Genomic DNA, 18653 nt, shown 5'->3' on the forward strand with positions numbered 1-18653 from the left:
GAAAAAAAAAAAAAAAGACTTTATCTCTTTTCTATAATCCTAGCTTAAAAATAAGGGGAAAAAACCAGAGCAGGTTAAAGAAACTTGCCAAGAAATGCAAAATAACACCGATAGATGTACTGATTTTCTAACGTTTCTTTCCTGATGATGTCTTTTTTACAATAACTTTATCCTCTAAGCATTAAGGAATTTTGTTTGATGTTTTATTTTAAATTTCCCTTTCTAGTTTCACCCAAGCACTAAATCGCATATGGCTTTTTATCTTTGCATCCTATATAATACTTCTCTCGCCGTGACGCTCACGCCTTTGGGACACAGTTAGCAGGGCCACCTTTGTCAGGCCTCAAGCCTTGTTGAGCATCTACATTTCCTGTTCTCAAAGGTTTTGCGTCTTCTGCTGAGGAGGGATGGTGGCTGTAAGGTGTAAAACCAACCCCTACTAAGAGATAACTCCTTGTAGGAGAGATGCTGGGATGTACATCCGTCTGTGTGCATTTCTGCACACTCAAGAAAGGAATATTTGGAAGGAATTTGTGTTTTATTCACCCCACTGATGAGCAGGACCTCCTTGTAACAAGATCTGCAAACACACACTTTTGCCAAATAGTCTACCAAGTGTCACTGGCAGCAAATCATCCTATTCTTAGCTCCTTATAATTTGTAAGGACATGTGAAGGCACGTGCTAGGGCATAAATCATTTACAGGACAAAATTGATTCATGTGAAATTTAAGTTAGTTCACTCTGAACTCCAAACAATTACCACTGCGGTGATTTTATGAAATGTCTCTTCCCTTGGGAAGAAAGCATCTAAATCAAGCTCGGTTTCAAGCCACAAAAATTAATGATAGGTATTCTCATCTCAACGTGCAGGAAGCTGTGCACATAAATCCCCACGTCAAGATGAGGCTCATATAATTTTAAGCATTACACAAGCCCCAGACTCAAAATTTAAATTAAATGCTCACCTAAACGAGGAAAACCTCTCCGTTCTTACTAGTTTTTTCACTTAAATAAAAGCAAGCACATTAAAATGGTCAGAAAAATACAGGCTTATGAAATCACGTATTCCTGATGTCATACTATTCTAGGAAACATTTAGTTACACTGATTTTAAATACGGCAAACTGCTGTTCATCCAGCCAGCTGTGGTTCAGAGCAAGGCTCTGTCCTCTTCTGTGTCGCCGCCTTAGCTGCAGGATAAATGCAAATGGGTTGGGGACTCACAGAGGAAAAGAGCATCAAAAAGAAGCAGTGACACGCCACCAACGTCAGCCGCCGAGGCAGGGCGATGGGGCAAGGCAAGGCAAGCTTCCCAGAAGAGAGGTAACCCCAAAAGGCAAAGCGGGACAAGCGTGGGTGCACAGACTGACCTGTCCTCAGCTGGTGGAGGAGGAGTCAGGCGTCTTCTCCCAGGTTACAGCTTTCTCAAGACCATAAACCGCTAACACAAAGATCAATGCACAACACGAAGCCTCCTCAGCTCTCGACCGAGCTCTGTTGGGGCTGTACCCTGGGCATCGCTATCACAGGTTAAATGGAATAGGGTTTGCAGCAGGAGAGGGTGATGGCTCGGTTGATATTTAGCCAAAAAACTGATGTTCAGTCAAAGTATGTTTAAGGGTTGTTACATTTATTTATAACAGCATGCATTACTGTCATTAGCAATACGCAACTCGCTACATGTTTAGAGCACATTAAAAAGTTCGTAGAATGAACGTTTTGTTCCTCATAGACTTCAAAAGCTACAAGGAAGTTTATCGTGCAAATATGTCTAGATCTGAGGGTCACGTGCAAGTTAAAACTTCTTTTGTCTATGCTCGTCTCTACCTTCTGTTTAATTTTCAGATATTGCAAGTTTTCACTTAACACGACAGCCAGGAATGAATTTTTCTCTAGCGTTTCCGAAGCCGTGCCGGCCAGGGACAAAGCCCCGGTCAAAACCTTCAGACTTACATGTCTGTAAAGTTACCGTGAGTATTTAAGAGAGTCACTGTACTTAAAAATCAAGGTCAAAACACATGAGCCTCCCAGGACAGCGGGGAAGGAGGCAGGTCCTCGTGCCCTGCATGAATGGGAGAGGTTGTTGGCCAATAGGCGCAGCCTGGGGACGTTTAATAGCAACAAATAAATTATTTTCCAGAGCCAGGATCATCCCAAGACCCCAGATGGCCGAACAGCCTCCTCCACACCAGTGTTTCCATCCCAGGGGCTGCCTCGATGGGAGCACGTTGGTACCAGCCACCCCCTCCAGCCACCTGTGGTCAGCACGAGGTGGCCATCGGCGCCGAGCCCGCGGCCAGGCCAGCCCAGCCAACAGCACCCACTGGTTTTCATCTTTAAGCAAGAAAAGCCACCTCCTGCTCTGGCCAAGACAGCTGCTGCTTCAGCCCCGTGGCTGATGGCTGCTGATGCCAGATCTCTTCCCCCACCTGCCCCGGTCACTGCTCAGGCGGCTGCAGACGCAAATCCATGGGGTTTTTTAAAAAAAAAGGAGCAATCCAGGGCATACGCAGCTGGCATCGCCCCTGGCCACCCCCTCTGGCCATGACCCCTTTGCTCCGGCCGCACAGCAAAGCCCACGCAGGGAAAATCATCAGCAGTGCTCAAAAAACCCACCCCTGCTCCCCTCACCTTCAGTCCCCCCCCAGCTCCCCGCTGTGACCCCCGAGAAAAGCTGGGGATCAACAGGAGCCGGCGTGTCACCTCCCTGCCTGGAAATCATCTCACTGAAGGAAGGATTCACCATCACGCCCTTTCCCAGGTTAAAGCAGAGTTGCCAGCCTGGAGCCAGCATCCCTGCGAGAGCCGGGGCTCAGCCCTCGCCGGGGGGTGCCAGGAGGGACCATGCCGAAACGCCAGGCACCCACGGGGGCACGGCCACGGGCAGCCGGGCAGCGGGCAGAGCACCCAGGTCTGCACCCTTGGTAAGGCAGTGCTAACTATGGGATTTGATTGAAAGGGTGAATTAAAACTTGTCTTTCTCTGCCGGTGACCCCGACCAATGACAGGATACCCAGGCAGGAGGGTGCTCAGGCACCCACCATGGCGCATCCCCTGACCATCCTCCCCGGGGGCAGCATCTGAGGGAGCCCTGAATGTTGGTGCTGGCTGAACACTGCTCATCCCCTCCTCCCCGGCACCATCCTGCAGCAAAACGCCCTTCCCGCTTATTTATACAGAGGAGCTGGTTTAATTGATAGATCTGCAGCTCCAGGGCTCGCTGTGCCATGGGTGGGTGCAGAGGACGTCCCAGCAATGTAGGAGGGGAGTTCCAGCACCAGCAAGGCTTAATACTAAAAATATAATCTGTTAAGAATAGCTTGAAATCATGGATACGTGGTTGACATCTCTTGTTTTGCAGCCTGGAGCCAAATGGGTCCACAAATTCCTGTAGAGTGAAACCTTCCTCAGCACCATCACCACCAAGGATGGCCTGGAACTGCGCAGCAGCTCTTCCCCAGCACCGGGGAGAAGTTTCCCAAAAAGTATACTTCTACTTCAAAGCTACGTTCCAGAGCTGCTTTTCAATATTAAAAAAAAAATATCTTTTTGTCTGGAAAAAAAAGGTAACTGTGTCCCAGCTGGAAATAAGCATCACAACAAGGATATTTCAGAGTTCATTGAACTCTTGGCTTGACTCAAGCCAAAATACACCACAGACACAGTCAGTCCTGAAGTATGCGATATCCTATAGCCCGGTTTTCCCAATGGCACCACGAGGAAACGATGCAGAGGAGCACTATTTGCTAAAATTGAGACTGTGAGAATTATGTTACAGGAAGTGTTTTGCCACACGTTAACGGATAGGCTCAGGAGCATCCCAGATCCAGACAGAATCTGGCGGCCGCATCACGTAACTGCTGCGGAGCAAGTGCTGCTCATTAAATCCCACCTTAGCACTCGCTCCCAACTCGCCCCCTGTAGCAAGGTGACCTGCAAAAAGCAGAAGAGGATCAGGCAGCAAATACGAGTCACCCCAAAGGCACCCAAATTACTACAGGTCACGTAATTTAAAGGTTATCAGGTATCAGACACCCAAATCTACCTACACCCTGACCCGAGTCACTTTTCTTATTTACTTCTGCGCATTAAGCCACAGTTTCCTTATGTCCGTGAACAACCCTTTGTGCAAACACACCCTATTTATTGCAGCCAGGCCTCAAATGGTTGGTCTTTCACACAGCCCACACCAGCAACCCACCCAGACCTCCCAGCTAGAACAAATTTATTTTCCTGCTTTTTACAAAAAACAACAATAGGAGGATGCTTCCAATCTTTTATATTTTTTTTCCTAATTTTGCTACATTTTTTTCCCCAGTCTCATCGCTAGCATCATTTCATCAGCTCTTGACAACACTGAAGGGGGGGGGCGGCGCGCAGGGGCTGCAGGAGATGCTCATGGTGAAGTAGGGCTTAACCCCGCACAGTGCCACGAGCCGGTGCCTCCCCACCCCAGCCACATCACAGCAAAGGGAAAACAATTTGTGATTTAGTAAGTTAATCAAAAATTCAATTGATCCACTCTGTATTTTCTTTCTCTTTACTTTTCAACAATTTAGGGCAATTTTTTTAATTAAATACAAAGGCCTTTCACGTTTCAGAAAATTAATCACTTTTGGCATTTATTAGTTATTCGCTTCTGTTTAAAAGATGTTTTATAATTCATTAAAGTACCTCAAAAATTAAATTCTTAACAGCCCTAGGCCCAAAATATGTTTAAGCAAGAAAATTAGGCACAGTAATAAATAGTGAAGAATTCTGAAATATTAATTTGGCCTGTAGCATTTCGAATGTTTGTTTGCAATAATTAATTTGAGACCAAGTTTACATTGCCTTTGTCAGTAGTTTGCTGGGAACTTTCAGTTACGTTACTAATTTCCTCAGATTCCCCCTTCCGGTGGCGTATTCCATCACTGACAACCATTGCCAGCGCGTTTAAATTCATTCTTTCAGCTGCTTTTGAGTTTGATCATTTTCCACGAGGCACAGAAAATTAACGAGGCCGCTGCAGGATACGTTCCCGGGTTGGCGCGGGGGGAAGCAGCCAACTGAAGCGGATTATTAGCACTAGGTACACTTTCTGCGGCCCCCCGCGCACCGCCGAGCCTGAGCAGCGCGACGGAAGCGCTTGTTTTGAGACCGGCACAAGCAATAACGTATTTGGTGTCAGAAGTAAACGTACGTGCCCCACACGGAGGCAGCCCCTGATACAGGTAAGTACAAGTTAAGCTCTAAGTCCCGTACCCCTCAGAGAAGTCTCAGCTAATGAGTTATTCCGGTTTCCCTCCCACACCAGCCCGTGCGGGACAAGGTGACGCAGGGCAGGGGTGTCTCTTCGCCGCCCTTCAGCGAATCAGATAACGTGATTTTTTTTTTTTTTTAACTTGGCAAGGCAAGCTCTTTAATTTTTATTCCTAAGTATCGTCTAACAAGCAGGATTTAGTGAGAACTTTTCTGTCGTAGGATTTGTCCCAGATGCTGAACCCTGCAGTATCGCAGCGTATTAAATCGCAATAAATTCCCTAATCAAAACAGTAAACGTGTACTAAGTTGTATTTATAAGCAGACAGGTGTCTAAGTCACTTTTGCTGAAGTAGAGTTCTATAGGTTTGAGAAAAATCACATAAAAATACACCCCCACCCTCTATTTTGATCTCAAAATATCTCCCCCGATCTCAAAAAATCTGTGTTCTACAGATTTTGAGGTTTTTGCTCTAGATCAGAAGTTCCCAAGTTTGCTTCTTGCCGCTGTTACCAGATGAGCAGCTTTTGTACTCGCCTGCCCCGGTTCCACCCGCTGGGGGAGCGGAGCTGGCGCGCCGGAAGAAGCCCCGTACCCGAGCGGTGCCCGCAGGCGCGCGCACGGGGCGTCCCCGCAGGCGCGCGCACGGGGCGTCCCCGCAGGCGCGCGCACGGGGCGTCCCCGCAGGCGCGCGCACGGGGCGTCCCCGCAGGCGCGCGCACGGGGCGTCCCCGCAGGCGCGCGCACGGGGCGTCCCCGCAGGCGCGCGCACGGGGCGTCCCCGCGGGGCCCGGCCGAGCCCCCCGCGCCCTGGCCACACCACCCTTCATCCTTCCTCTTCCTCCCTTCCCAGTATGGCCAAATATCGGGAAAAGCTTGCAGGGGGGCTGTGAACCCTGCGTTCCTGGGGGTGCTCGGACGCAGAGCCCCCAGCGGCCGCCGAGCTCCCCGCAGAGCCCTCCGCCGCGGGCAGGCGGCTGCGCCCGCTGTGCCTCCCTCCAGTCAGGGCCAGCGGAGAGCTGCGTGTCGGCCAAGCAGGAGCGAAGCCGTTTTGGCCCACGGCTGTGGGATGCGAACACCGAAGCGAACCCACAACCCCAAGATTGGTCCCAATAATGCAGGTTAAAAAAAAAAAAAAAAAAACAAACCCAAAAAGCAATTGGATTCCAACACCGTCTTCCTCGCGTTGTACCCCTCAGCCGTAAGCGGCCCCTGGACGTTGTGACCTGGGATGACGGCCCCGAGGGAGGTTTGCGGGGCCCCGCCGGCGGTGCGGGGCCGGGCGCGGGGCGCTGCCTCCATCTCCTGGAGGAAGCGGGGAGCGCAGGCAGCGGCGGCGGCCGGGACCGGAGCCACGGGCCGGCCTGGGAGGGCTCTGCAGGGAGGGCGAACGGAGGTGCTGCGAGCCCTCCGTGACCCCGGCAGCTCCCGCCGTGCGGGGCCCAGGCGCCCCCGGGCAAGCACGGCCTTAAACACCACCGCAACCCCGCCCGGGCGCTGCGGCGGCGCGGTTTCGAGGTCGCGGTATATCTCTGTGCTCGACCGGTACCAATTTTTCAAGAGAAGGGCAATGGAAGAAATGCACCCTTTCTGCGCAGCTGCCCCCGCGCCACACTTCACCCCTGCTGCAACTGCTGCTTTCTCACCTACGAAACTACTAAACTCAGCCCAGAAGTAGTGAATACACATTACCTGCTGCTAACACCTTGCTACAGGATCAACAGTTTAATTACAAAGGCCTCCAAACAAGCCTTAAGGTGCTCAGCACATCCATCCGCCAGATTAGGCACAGCTGTATCTGTGCTCCACAAATGCAGTTCTAATCCCACCTCAAAAGCCTTTAGGTGTAAAAGCAAATACAACCCCCTTAAATCTAGAGGAATCTAGTAATTTAGAGTGGTGAATCCCAGCCATCTCAGCAGAGACCAGGACTCAAACCCGGGGGCCAGCAGCCACAAAAGCCAAAATGCACCTCTTTGGGAATACGGGGATTTGCACTGCCAGCCAGTGTGAGGGCATTAAACCTTATCGTTTAGACACCGAGGGCTTGGCAGTGTGAAACACCTCTGGCAAAAGAGTTTTCTTCTGTGTCTTTCAAGAGGAACACAGGAAGCCGCGTCCTTGTTCTTTAAGAGAAACTCCCCAGAAGGTCTGGGGGAAAAATTGTTAAATAAAAACTAAAATATATACAGTTAAATGCATTTTGGCAGGATGCCTACGCCAGCAGCCGGGGGCTTCCTGCTACGTACTGGGGCAAAGGCGTGTTTGAAGTGGAGGACAGTACGGCAGCCGCACACGCGCTGCCCCGCTAGGAAGGGAACGTATTGCCTGCCGCAGTAAATCGCAGCCCTCACTGCACAAAGGCAAGGAGCAGCCTGGAAAAGCAGCTCTTCATTCCCCATTTCTGCTAAGACCGGTGTATCGTTGAACTGTGGTCTCAGTCCTTACCTCCGGCTCTCCGTCCTCGAGGTCCGCCACCGATCCGGTTACATCCAAGGAGCGTGCTCTGGTCTCCCCCCGCGACACGCTGTGCTGGTGATGTGAGCTTCATCTGGTGACTACCTATGGCAAGCTACGCAGCTGAAGCAAGCATAGCTGAAGGGCCTCTGAGAGCGTTTTATTCACCTTAAAACATTTTCTACCCCATAAAAAGCACAAAGACAGACGTGGGAAGGTGCCTCTTACAGTCATTAAGCTTCGGAGCTGAATCACGGGGAAAGCAGCTTCTGAGAACCAGCGTTTGCAGGAAAGCAAAGCGAGCAGGATGCGATTAAAGCACATTCTGTAGTCTCCTAACACTTGGCTTGTCCCTGTTCCGGGTTTCTGAAAACACACGCTGGCACCTGATGAGTAAGGTTGGCCGTTTTTTAATCCATGCCTTGTCTCTTCTCCCACCAGGAAGACCTTCACCAAGCCTACAGGAACTCACTATCTGAGCCTTTGGGGTTTTCAGGGCTTTTTGTTGTTGTTGTTTTGAAATTATTTGCAAGCAATCTTTTTTCCAATCTGGTTATTCTTTCCTACCCACCACCTTCAATGAAGTCAAGGAAATCACCGTCTTGGAAACTTTTTTACATGCTGCCTCCTACATGGCTTCAGTCACCCCCTGCCCCTTCCCAGCTCACGGCTTAGCTTCGGAGCCCTCCAGCTGCAGCAGGAGACCCCAGGACCACCAGCCCCCCCGCCCCGGTTCCTCTGCCCAGCCCCAGCCCCACTGTGGGAGCCCAGTTTATTAATGAAAACATAAAAAAAACCACCACATGAAAAACCCAGAAAAAGCCAAAACCATACTGAAGCACTTGATCCTTCCCCAGATTGCTGAGGGGTTTGTCTGCGGGTGCCCTCTGAGTTCCCTCCCTCTGCAGGTGCTGCCTGTGCCAGGCCCAGTCCTCCCAGCAAGGGCTGTCCTGGGGCTGGGCGACTCCGCCACCTGGGAAGCCTGAAAGTGCTTTATCACATGAGCAACCACCACCCAGGAGACGATGGACTTAACTTCAGGCAACTGCGGCAAAATCCCTTCTGTTTGGACTGATAGGGCAACTGAAAACAAGGCGTCTGCAACCCAGTTTGAATAGACAGCAACGCTAGTTACCAAATGCTCTACAAGCATTTTACGTCCAGATATTGTCATTTACCTTCAACGCTATTACATCCGAGCATCTCCTACCCTCGTGCCGTGCTGGGGATAACCACCCGCACACCGAGCCGCTCCGCCACCTACCAGCGACGAGATCAACCACGTTTGGCTTTGCAGCAAGGGTTCACGTACAGGACAGGAGAGTTCAATGATCTGCAGCGATTCATCAGCCTAAACCTGAAGACGAAGCGGTGTCAGGAGGCAGAGCTGTAACGCGGCTCCCGAGCCCGCGCACGGCAAGGGCTGACACACGGACTGAGCTCTGACCAGGTGCGCGGGTCACTTTTTAATGGGATTTAATGGGATTATTCTCCATCCTCACCTAAATGCCTGTATTTCCACAGGACCAGACCTTCACAGGAAAAATATTTCCTAATATCCTAAGTCAAAGCTGTACAGATACCTGAAAAACATCCAGAAGGCAGATCATCCCACCCTGAAGTAATACATCAATCCTATCAGTGAATGTATGGTTTATTGAGAGCGTGGCATGAAACACTTGACTGTGAGTATAAATTTATAAACAGCTCTTGATGTATGTGAGATTTTTGGCAAGGTTTACCAAATAATGCAACTGACAGTACATTTAATTTAGGAATGCTCACTCGTTGGTTTTTGTATCAATTTAAAAAATAAAGGAGTCGATGAACTTCCAAATCATAAATGATGGATTTTTGTCAATTATGAAATATTATGAATTTGCAACCTTTTGATTCTAGTACTCAAGGAACTGCCAGCTATTTAAAACTGTACCTTTATCATTATTCACAAAAGTTTAACAAAAATAAATACAATTTTGAGGTTGTCTTTGGCATGTCGTAATTCAAGGCAATAGTATCTTTTAGCAGCACAGTGCAAAGAACAACATACCATACAATGCACTACCAGATTCAGCCTTACAAGGAGAAGAGAACGTAGTACAATGCAAACTTTAATGTCAATATATACAGAGCTTTAAAGAAAACATTTTTTTTTAAAATTAAATGAAATAAATACAATATGATACAAAATCCACAATATGCTTAGAGAAAGAAATGACAGTTACAATATCTGATAACGGGGACCTTTCGTATAGTTTCATCTTCGAAGTACCTCAGCGAGCATGTAATTCATTGCACACCGTTTTCAATTAATGCCCTTTCTTGTACTGAGATTTATAGCCAGTCACGTGCCAGGAGAGTTTTAGCTCTAACCAGAGCATCAGTGCAAGATGCCAAAGTGCTTGGGATATTATGACAATGCAATTACTTAGCGGAGGCTGCTCACAAGCCTAATGCAAAACACACAAAACAGGAACGCTCTGTCCTGCAAAGGAGATCCACCTCCAGCATCTTTTCAATTCTCACATTAAAAAAAAAAAACCCAGAACAGGATTCAATGTTATTCAAACTCACTACTGGTGATAAGCTATTGCCCAAGTCTTAATTATTAAGAGACATAATCAATTACCTTTTAAAGCTGTAAAAGAAAGTTGACTTTCATTACATTGGAAAAATATCAAGAAAACCAGTCACTGATTATTTTGGGGGGACCTGTAATTACGTACGTTAGTGTAATACTCAAGTCAGCTTTAGCTATACGCTATGGGTGGGGGCCTTTTTTAAAAATTTGTATTCATTCTTCTATTCCCACAGGAAAACACAGGCTTAACAACGGCATAATTTGGGGGAGTAACCATTTCAAAACCACACTGAACAAACAGTATTTGGGATATACTTAACTAAGGGGGGTTAATGCGGAAGGATGCTACGGTCTGAGTGACAGCGTAGGCGCGTTCGCAGCAGGAATCAACACATACCCTAGGAAGTTTCTGAATAGACTTTCAAGGAGAAGTTTTGTATTTCAATCACACAGAGCTCCCAGAGGATTGCATAAGGACTATTATCACAGCTTCAGAAAACTCTGAGAAAGAAAAAACCTGCTCCTCCCTTCCCTCTCACTAATGTTTGCAAACTTCTAATTCTGGTTAGGACTGAAAAAAACTTAAGTGCTACAGAAGTACATAAACCCCCATGTTTGCATTGATGTTTTAGCCTCATTTCATTGCTACAAATCAGGACAATGACTACTGTATGGTGTAATTCATATAACTGAATGCTTACAAGCTATCTCGACTTTTCACTTGTACCATTTGAGGGCAGAGAGCCGAGCAGGGGGTGCAGCAATCTGCCACTGCAAATGACCAGTTTATACACCTACTGCAAGTAACTTCCAACTGATGAAGTTGGCTAGAGGTAATTTTAGCTATTGGACATACGAAGATTAGCTACAGAAAATGATTTCAACATGGAAGACAGAATTCAAGCTCAATGTGACTGACGCGGGTGAGGTTTTGGATGCCTTCTCTGGCTGCAAGGAGAACATTTAAACCCTACAACATAGGCCTCAAATGAATGATACGCTTAGAGCACCTACACCTCAGGCTCTTGGCGTGGTCAAAGAGAATTCACTAGTTTTAAGCATAATGTGAAAACCCACACAACATGCTAATGGCGGCGTTGAGACTACGCAAGACACGCAACAGTGGCTTAAATGAACGCACCCGAGGCAACGGTCTCGGTACGGGCACTCTGCGTTACGCACCGCTGGCTGACATCGACGCCACTGCACGTTTTTTGGATACGTAGCAGGAATACAGTAGAGTTCCTCACTTTCTATCAAAAGGATAACTAAAGATCAAAATTGCGCCATCCGAGGGGTGAAAGAACAGCAAGGAGTGTCGTGAGCCTGCTCCAGCTCCAGCTGATGGCTGTGGGAATCTCCTCTCTGTAGTGCGAATGTATCAGGCTCTGTGTGCGCTTGAGAACTGGTACTTATTTATAATTGCCATTACCAAACGTCAGAGTAGAAGCTGTTTTGCTGGTGGTAACAGAAGTCATATCCAAAATATGATACCATTTAAGATATTAATTAGTTCTCTGGAAGTTCCTCTAGATACATGATACGTATATCTATTCCTTTGTAATTAAAAGCCATCGTTAAAATTTTCACTCTTACTTTAAAAAAAAAAATCAGTAAGATAGTAAAATTGTAACTAGTTGGTAACCTTGAACTGGGCAAAGACCGTAAGAAAAAATAAAAGTTACACTAACCTTTTACTCCAGCCAACAGCAAGTTCAAATAAGCGTCCTTCCATTTCAAACACTCAGCTCATTACTCATGAGCAGACCATGCTACTTTTTAATATAATTGCTTAATTGAACAAAGCCAAAGTTTATAGAAAGGATGAGGAGTATGCAAGAAATTCCGAAAGAAATTTCACAAAGATGATGATCATCAAGTACGATGCAGTAAGAGTAAACGGCAAGTGAACTCCTCTGTATCCCAGCATATCCAAAACGTTTCAAAGACTGATGTGCTGAAATATTCATAGCAAGTGAACTTCCTCCCCAAAATAAGGATTAAAATTGGCATGCCAGGGTACACTGCCCTGTCAGATATAGCTAAGGTGTTTGTCCATATGTTTTCCTTGTGATAAGACAACCTTGTAACATCGCAGTCACTAAAACCTTGCTTTTACCCCAGGAGTACCAGTTGCACTGAACGCTGCTGGTATAGAAACAGCAGCGATAACAGCATAGAAGATGTTTTAAATTCTTTGCTAAGAACCAGAACATCCATCTGTTCATGTACTTTTCCTCCTACCACCTTTGTTTTGCACACTGAGAACTTAAGTACCTTCAGCGGCTTACAACTGCTTTTGTGCAAAATGCTTTTAAGGTGCTTTATAACGTGGTGCTTCTAAGCAGGCTAAAAGAAAATACCAATATAAACACTGTTAAATGATTCATGAACAAAGCCATTAAAGACCAGCTGCTACCTTACGGGAAAGCTGAACACAATTCACATCGGACGTTTTAGTTGAGTTCCACGCCTCGCGTTACCCTCTTATCCCTAACACAGTTTTACCTAGTACATTTCAACCCACATTCTACCTTGACCCTGGGCAAAGGTAGCTTTATTTCCACCACTGTTTTTTTTTCTTAGAGTGAATTCAAATTCTTCTGGCAGTCATTTGTTAAGTTTACAAAAAAAATTATACTGCTAAGACTGCAGACAAGGTTTACAGACATTCTTGCTGGCAAGGGTCTTCGGTAATGAAAAGAAGGATGAACCAGCTGCATAAGGGGCAGATTTTGTACTAAACAAGCAGCTTTCCAGGAAGCAGGAGTATTCTTTCGTAAGCTTTCAGGCATTTCAAACAGGCACCTCAAAACTAGGCACAAACGGCCCCTTAAAGCTTCCAACATCTATCACTCAAGAAATTTAGTATGGGGTATGTTCTGCATGATACAAATAGCACACCTATGTTTGCTATAGTCTCAAATCTACGTATATTCATACCTAACTATTTGGCCAGATAGTTTCCCTCTTCCCCCACCACAACAAAATAAAGCAGCTTATCTAACAATACTTCCAATGCCACCAAGTACTTCACAGGTATAAGCAAAAACTGGCCAACACCCTCTGCCTTTTAAGATCTGAGTTACTACTGCCGCTTTGGGCAGCTGGGCCAGAATTCTCCTGAAGGCTTTTTTTTTTCCCCTGTCTCAAAACACCACGTTCCGCCATCACTGCTGTATTGTAATTGGCTACTAAAAGGTATTGGAAACAGGCAATTCAACGACGGCAAATCGCTCTGAACCACGCTGGATTTTTGGTCACTTGGATTCTCTAACTGTTGGTCACTAGTATACTTAATATTTAAAATGCGTATCATCCTACTACAACAGTACAATTTGCACAGTAGCATCTACAATTTCTGAAAACAATTTTTAAGCTCATCATCTCTGAATGGATTAGTTCCCAGTCTACTAGCAGTTAGCACTGGTTTTGAGTCAAACCCCAAGATCATTCTGGCCCTGAAATTAACTTCCTCTCCATCACAGCATCTAAAAACAGCTGAAGTCCTCACAGCGAGACAGAGGGCGAGTGAGTGCTGGCAACAGGATGTTGTCAGTAACTTCTCCATCACTGTGAAATTTCGTGGTCAGAACTCCCTTATCTGGGCACACTGCAAGGCTTATTTATTTTCCCAAGCTACCCCTACAGTTAGGCAAGTAGAATTTTGCATTTATGTTCTGTAATATTATACATGCGGCGAGAGATTCAGATAGAAGCAATGTTCTATAAAAATCAAATAAATAAGAAATAAAATCCACATGCCAAGCTTGTTATAATAAAGTGTCAGCTTGTCTTATATGCCAAACTGAATACCGGGTACATTCAGTAGAAACGACTGCCGAGGACATAGCCATTGTAAAAACGGACAGACAATATAAATAACAGAAATTACTGGACTGCATGATGTTGTCTTAAAGTGGTACCAACGTTATTTAGATCTTAATTTTGACAGTTTATATGCATAATTCCTCCAGCTTAGTGCAGGACACAATGCCATTTGTGGTAACAACTGGAAATATTCTTTTTCCTTTAAGAGGCCATTTGTTAACCAGCATTTCTTTTGGGTCAAAAGTGATCAGATTAAGTTTATGGGTAAAGTGCAGGATCTTACACATCCCTTTTGTTCGTATTTTCACATAAACTTATCAGTTTCTGGCACCACGCAAACCTTCCAAAGTAACACTAATGCATTTAACACTGGCATAATATGTTAGTCAGCTTTTCGTAATAGTAGTGAACAAGTTAAATGACTTTAGTTGAAGGAATTAAGTGCCCGATTACAAAATTAAGAATTTGTCCTTCACAAAAGGGTCTAAAGGTGTGGAAAAAACCTTACACTGACACTTTATGTACAACTTGGTCATTGGCAACGGTCCCCAAAACCATTTTTAAATGAACCCAGCAAAACTATACAGAATGTGAAATAATATTTGCAACAGATCTCTTAAAGGACAGTGTAGAGAAATTCATTATGGTGTACCTGATGTTTAAATTAATTTAACAGATACGGCCTGTAAAACAACACAGTATGAACCTGTGGATTTTTTTTTTTCTTTTTAAAAAAAGGACTTTTACAGAATTCAAGTAGTGTAGCAGGAAACCATAGATGCCTTTTGATCACAGGTCAGGCAAAATAGAGCCATTTATTGGGTTTTCCCCTTGCTTCGGTTTGCTAAGGTGTCCCAGTGGATCTATAAGTCTGTTGATGTTAGCTTTTTCATGCTCCGTCGCTGAGCTAAACTCGAGGCTGCAACAGGCTCTAACACTGGCTGAAATGTCTTGTGATTCAGTGCAGAATACGTAGCAGCCATGGCTCCCTAGAGAACAATGAAATGTATAAGAGGATGTAAAGGTCATTTTTATCAGAAAATAAACTAAATGATTATTACATTTTTTATTAACTCTATAAAAAAACACCCAGGACTTACGGCAGGTCATGCACATTCTTTAAAGCCTGTTTTAGAAAAAAAAAATGTTTATTGCTGAATCCTTCAGGTTTCTAAGCACAGGTATCTGACGTTTTCTTTCCTGGGTATTTCTTTTACATACCTTCGAGGTAGGAGTAACCTTTTAATGTGGGTCAGAATTAGTATCTTCCAAGCAACATTAGCATCAATTTATCAAACACAGCCATTTAATTGGCTACTCAGGTCTTGACTTTTGAAGACAACACAATTAGGACTAGCTATCACAGGTCCTTGTTTTTGAATCCAACAAAACTAATGAAGTCAACTTAAGAGCTGTCTGCATACAGTAGGAGGTTTTTGTGTCATAAGTCAGAAACACAGATACAGAACAAAGAGATAAAATACCAGGAGAAAAACTGTAGCATAGGTCATTAATTTCTGTTAGGGAAGCACAACATGAACCAGTCATAGAAACAAATCTCACAAAATTTCTTGAATAAGAACGCTAGGAGCCCTGTGGAAGGCTCAGACTCAGATGACAGTCTTATCAGGTTCCCATATGGCCAAAGCTACCTTAATCTTTGAAAACAAAACACCCAGAAAAATCTCTTCCTTTACACACGGGTTAAAAAGATTTGTTCGCTAATAATTTGCCTGCTTACGTAACTTCAATAGGTACGTTATAGGAAAAACAAAAAGGAAGCCCATTTCTTTTCTAAAGAAAAAAGTAAACTCTGCCTGTAGTTCTAAAACTGACCCAATTCATTGCACATCCACCAGCTCAAGCTCAGCCTTCGCGTTATTTTACCTTTACTAGATGTGGTGCATCTTGCCTGTTTAGTTGATAATGCGGCAACTGGTCCCTACAGGCTATCCACGAATGTTTTAGTACTTGCTCTGCTGTATACCGCTGATGTGGATCTACATGAAGCATATGTGATAACAAGTCCTAGATAAAATGAAACACATACTATTCAGTTAAAATAATCTTATCCAGACTTTAAAGCATTAATTGTGGCAGCAATGAAAGAGCTACCCTATGTGGCAGGGGTTAACACAACGCAACCACACACACAAAAAGCAGCAGATAAATTGGATCATTCTGTGCCCTGACACCGCAGAAGCCTGAAAACAATGTGTTGTACTATTTAATCAGTTTAACAGAGCAAGCCTTCACTGCAAAAGAAACTTACTGCTGTTTGTGTTTCATATTTCAGTTTGTTTATTATTATGATCTTTAAAAGTCTAGAAATCCTATGAAAATTTAGCAGGTTTTACGGAAGAAAGCTATTTGCAAACATCTCATTCATGCTACAAGATTGGGGTCTGCTGACTACATATTACAATTGAATTCATATATAGTGATATGCTATGCTATCAAAGACTTATTTCTTCAAGAAGCTATATAAGGAGTAAAGCCAACAGAAACGGACACTTGGTTTTGCCTGTTTAGAAGCATTCGCACTAAGCTACTAATTACAACGCTGGTCAAAAGAAGAGCTGGGTGGGAAGGGCACAGAACAGAGACAGGAATAGCTTGAAAGAAAACAAAATATGAACAAGCTGACAGAATGTTCCCTTTGTTTTAGGCACAAAATGTTAAGCATTCTTAAATATACACAGAAGTGAATTACTTGTGCTCAGATAGCATCAGCCAACAAGTATTCTGAATCACGCCTACTGTAATGAACAAATAGTGCAGTTCCAAAGGATCAGGAAAAGATTTAACATTAATGCCAAGCTTTATAAAAGGTAACAGTGGTGACTAAGATACCTCCAGCCCAGGCCAACACCAAACCCAGAACACATACAGCGACTGAGGAGAGATGCAGTTTTAAATAAAAAGGACAGCTGCATAATCAAGCTGATCAAGACTTTTGGCAAGGTATCCAGATATATTTGGTTGTTAAAGTGCTAGTTTAATTGCTGAAAGTACTAACAAAGACAAAAGACCTGATGACTTCAGCATTGAACAACATTTAAGAAACTGCACTACAAAAAAATTAACTAATTAATGCAAGGCTGGTTGGCTGCTAGAACTAACAGATAATTGTAAGAATCATCCTTCCATTTAAGGAATCCCACAAACACCTGATTCTGTTCCGATAAAAACAAGGAATAAAAAAATACTAATGATTAGGAAAGCATATATGGGGACCTATCTTATTTAAAACCTTTATCAGTGACCTGGGGAAGCAAGAGAGTGCACTCCTGCCAAGTCTCCAGTGGGGGACCAAACTGGAGACATGGGGAAAGAGCTAATGAGTTCAAGGGCAGGGCAGCCATCCAAAATTCATCAAGGACCAACACGAAGTCCCGGGCTTGGAAAGGAAGAACTTGTTGCCAAGGTACAGGGTGGGGACTGACTGGCTGGGGACCAGCTTTGCTGAGAAGGAGCAGGAGGTTTTGGTGGTAAGACAGCAAACTGAACCTGAACCACCAGGGAGACCTGGCGCCCAAGTTGGCTGACAGCATCCCAGACCAAAGCACTGCAAGTAGACTGAGGGAGGTAATTGCACTCCTTAGTCAGCATGGCCAAAGGAATGGAGACAGAGGACAGAGTTAAACACGAGATGTTCTGGCTTGAAATTAGGAGAGGCTTCTTTCTCATTACAGCAGTGGAAAAGGTGGCCCAGGCAAGTTGTTCAGTCTCCACCCTCAGAGGTTTCCAAAATCGGGCTGAATAAAGAAAGCCCTGATCTACCTGGTCAGATCTCACGGCTGACCCTGCTTTGAGCAAGCAGTTGGACTAGATGACCTTCACTGCAATAAAGTTTGCAGGTAATAATAGCAAACTACTGTGTAAGACCACTCTATTTTACAAAGTTCAGTAGATGTTCATTTGAATTCTACAAAAATAAGGACAAATCAAAACACATTTACACCTTTGCTGCATCTGAAACAGTGTCCCAGTTGCCTCCACTTAAAGAGAATTTTCCACTGCCTATCCGTACCAGGATCTCCTCTGGAGTATCATTAGGACCATTGGCAAATGGAGTGTAGCTGTGGAAACAAAAAAACCCAAATGCCTCATTATAGGTAAGAAGCTGCAAGAAATTGGTAAAATCTTGTGAATCATTCTGAGTAGATATGCCAATGCTGACAGGAACATACTACATACTATAAATACTTCTTATATTACCATTTCATCTTCAAAACTATTATTTTCTCTTCCCCATAGTTGTGGTTAGTCAAGTAGAGTAAATGGGAAATGCAGACTAAAAAGATGTCTTAAGTTAGTATCTTAATAATGCATTCTCATCAGTTCAGACTTTCACGTTAAATAGACGTTATTCATAAACACAAATTATGCTAGATTACCAGAGCACGTGAAGTGATCCAAACCTGGGACAGTGCCCTAACAGAATGGCCCAACAAAACTGGAGTAATGTCGTGTTTAGTGTTATGTGCATTTAATTAGACAGAATGAGCACAACGTACACACATCTGTCATTTGGAGA

At 44.8% G+C, this 18653-nt stretch overlaps 1 protein-coding gene across 2 annotated transcripts in view; it reads right to left on the reverse strand.

Moving 5' to 3' along the window:
• Positions 1-12036: 12036 nt before the first annotated feature.
• RPS6KA6 (ribosomal protein S6 kinase A6) overlaps positions 12037-18653 on the reverse strand; it is a 41117-nt gene continuing 34500 nt past the window's right edge. For both annotated transcript variants that reach the window (XM_075106619.1, XM_075106620.1), the window contains exons 20-22: positions 18078-18195; positions 16001-16141; positions 12037-15102 (exon numbers count right to left, since the gene is read on the reverse strand). In XM_075106619.1, coding sequence (XP_074962720.1) covers positions 14977-15102; positions 16001-16141; positions 18078-18195 — 385 coding nt within the window. In that variant the 3' untranslated portion in view covers positions 12037-14976. The remainder of the gene's footprint in view (positions 15103-16000; positions 16142-18077; positions 18196-18653) is intronic.

Source organism: Phalacrocorax aristotelis, chromosome 11 (genome assembly GCF_949628215.1).
Source record: "Phalacrocorax aristotelis chromosome 11, bGulAri2.1, whole genome shotgun sequence".
Taxonomy (NCBI): domain Eukaryota; kingdom Metazoa; phylum Chordata; class Aves; order Suliformes; family Phalacrocoracidae; genus Phalacrocorax; species Phalacrocorax aristotelis.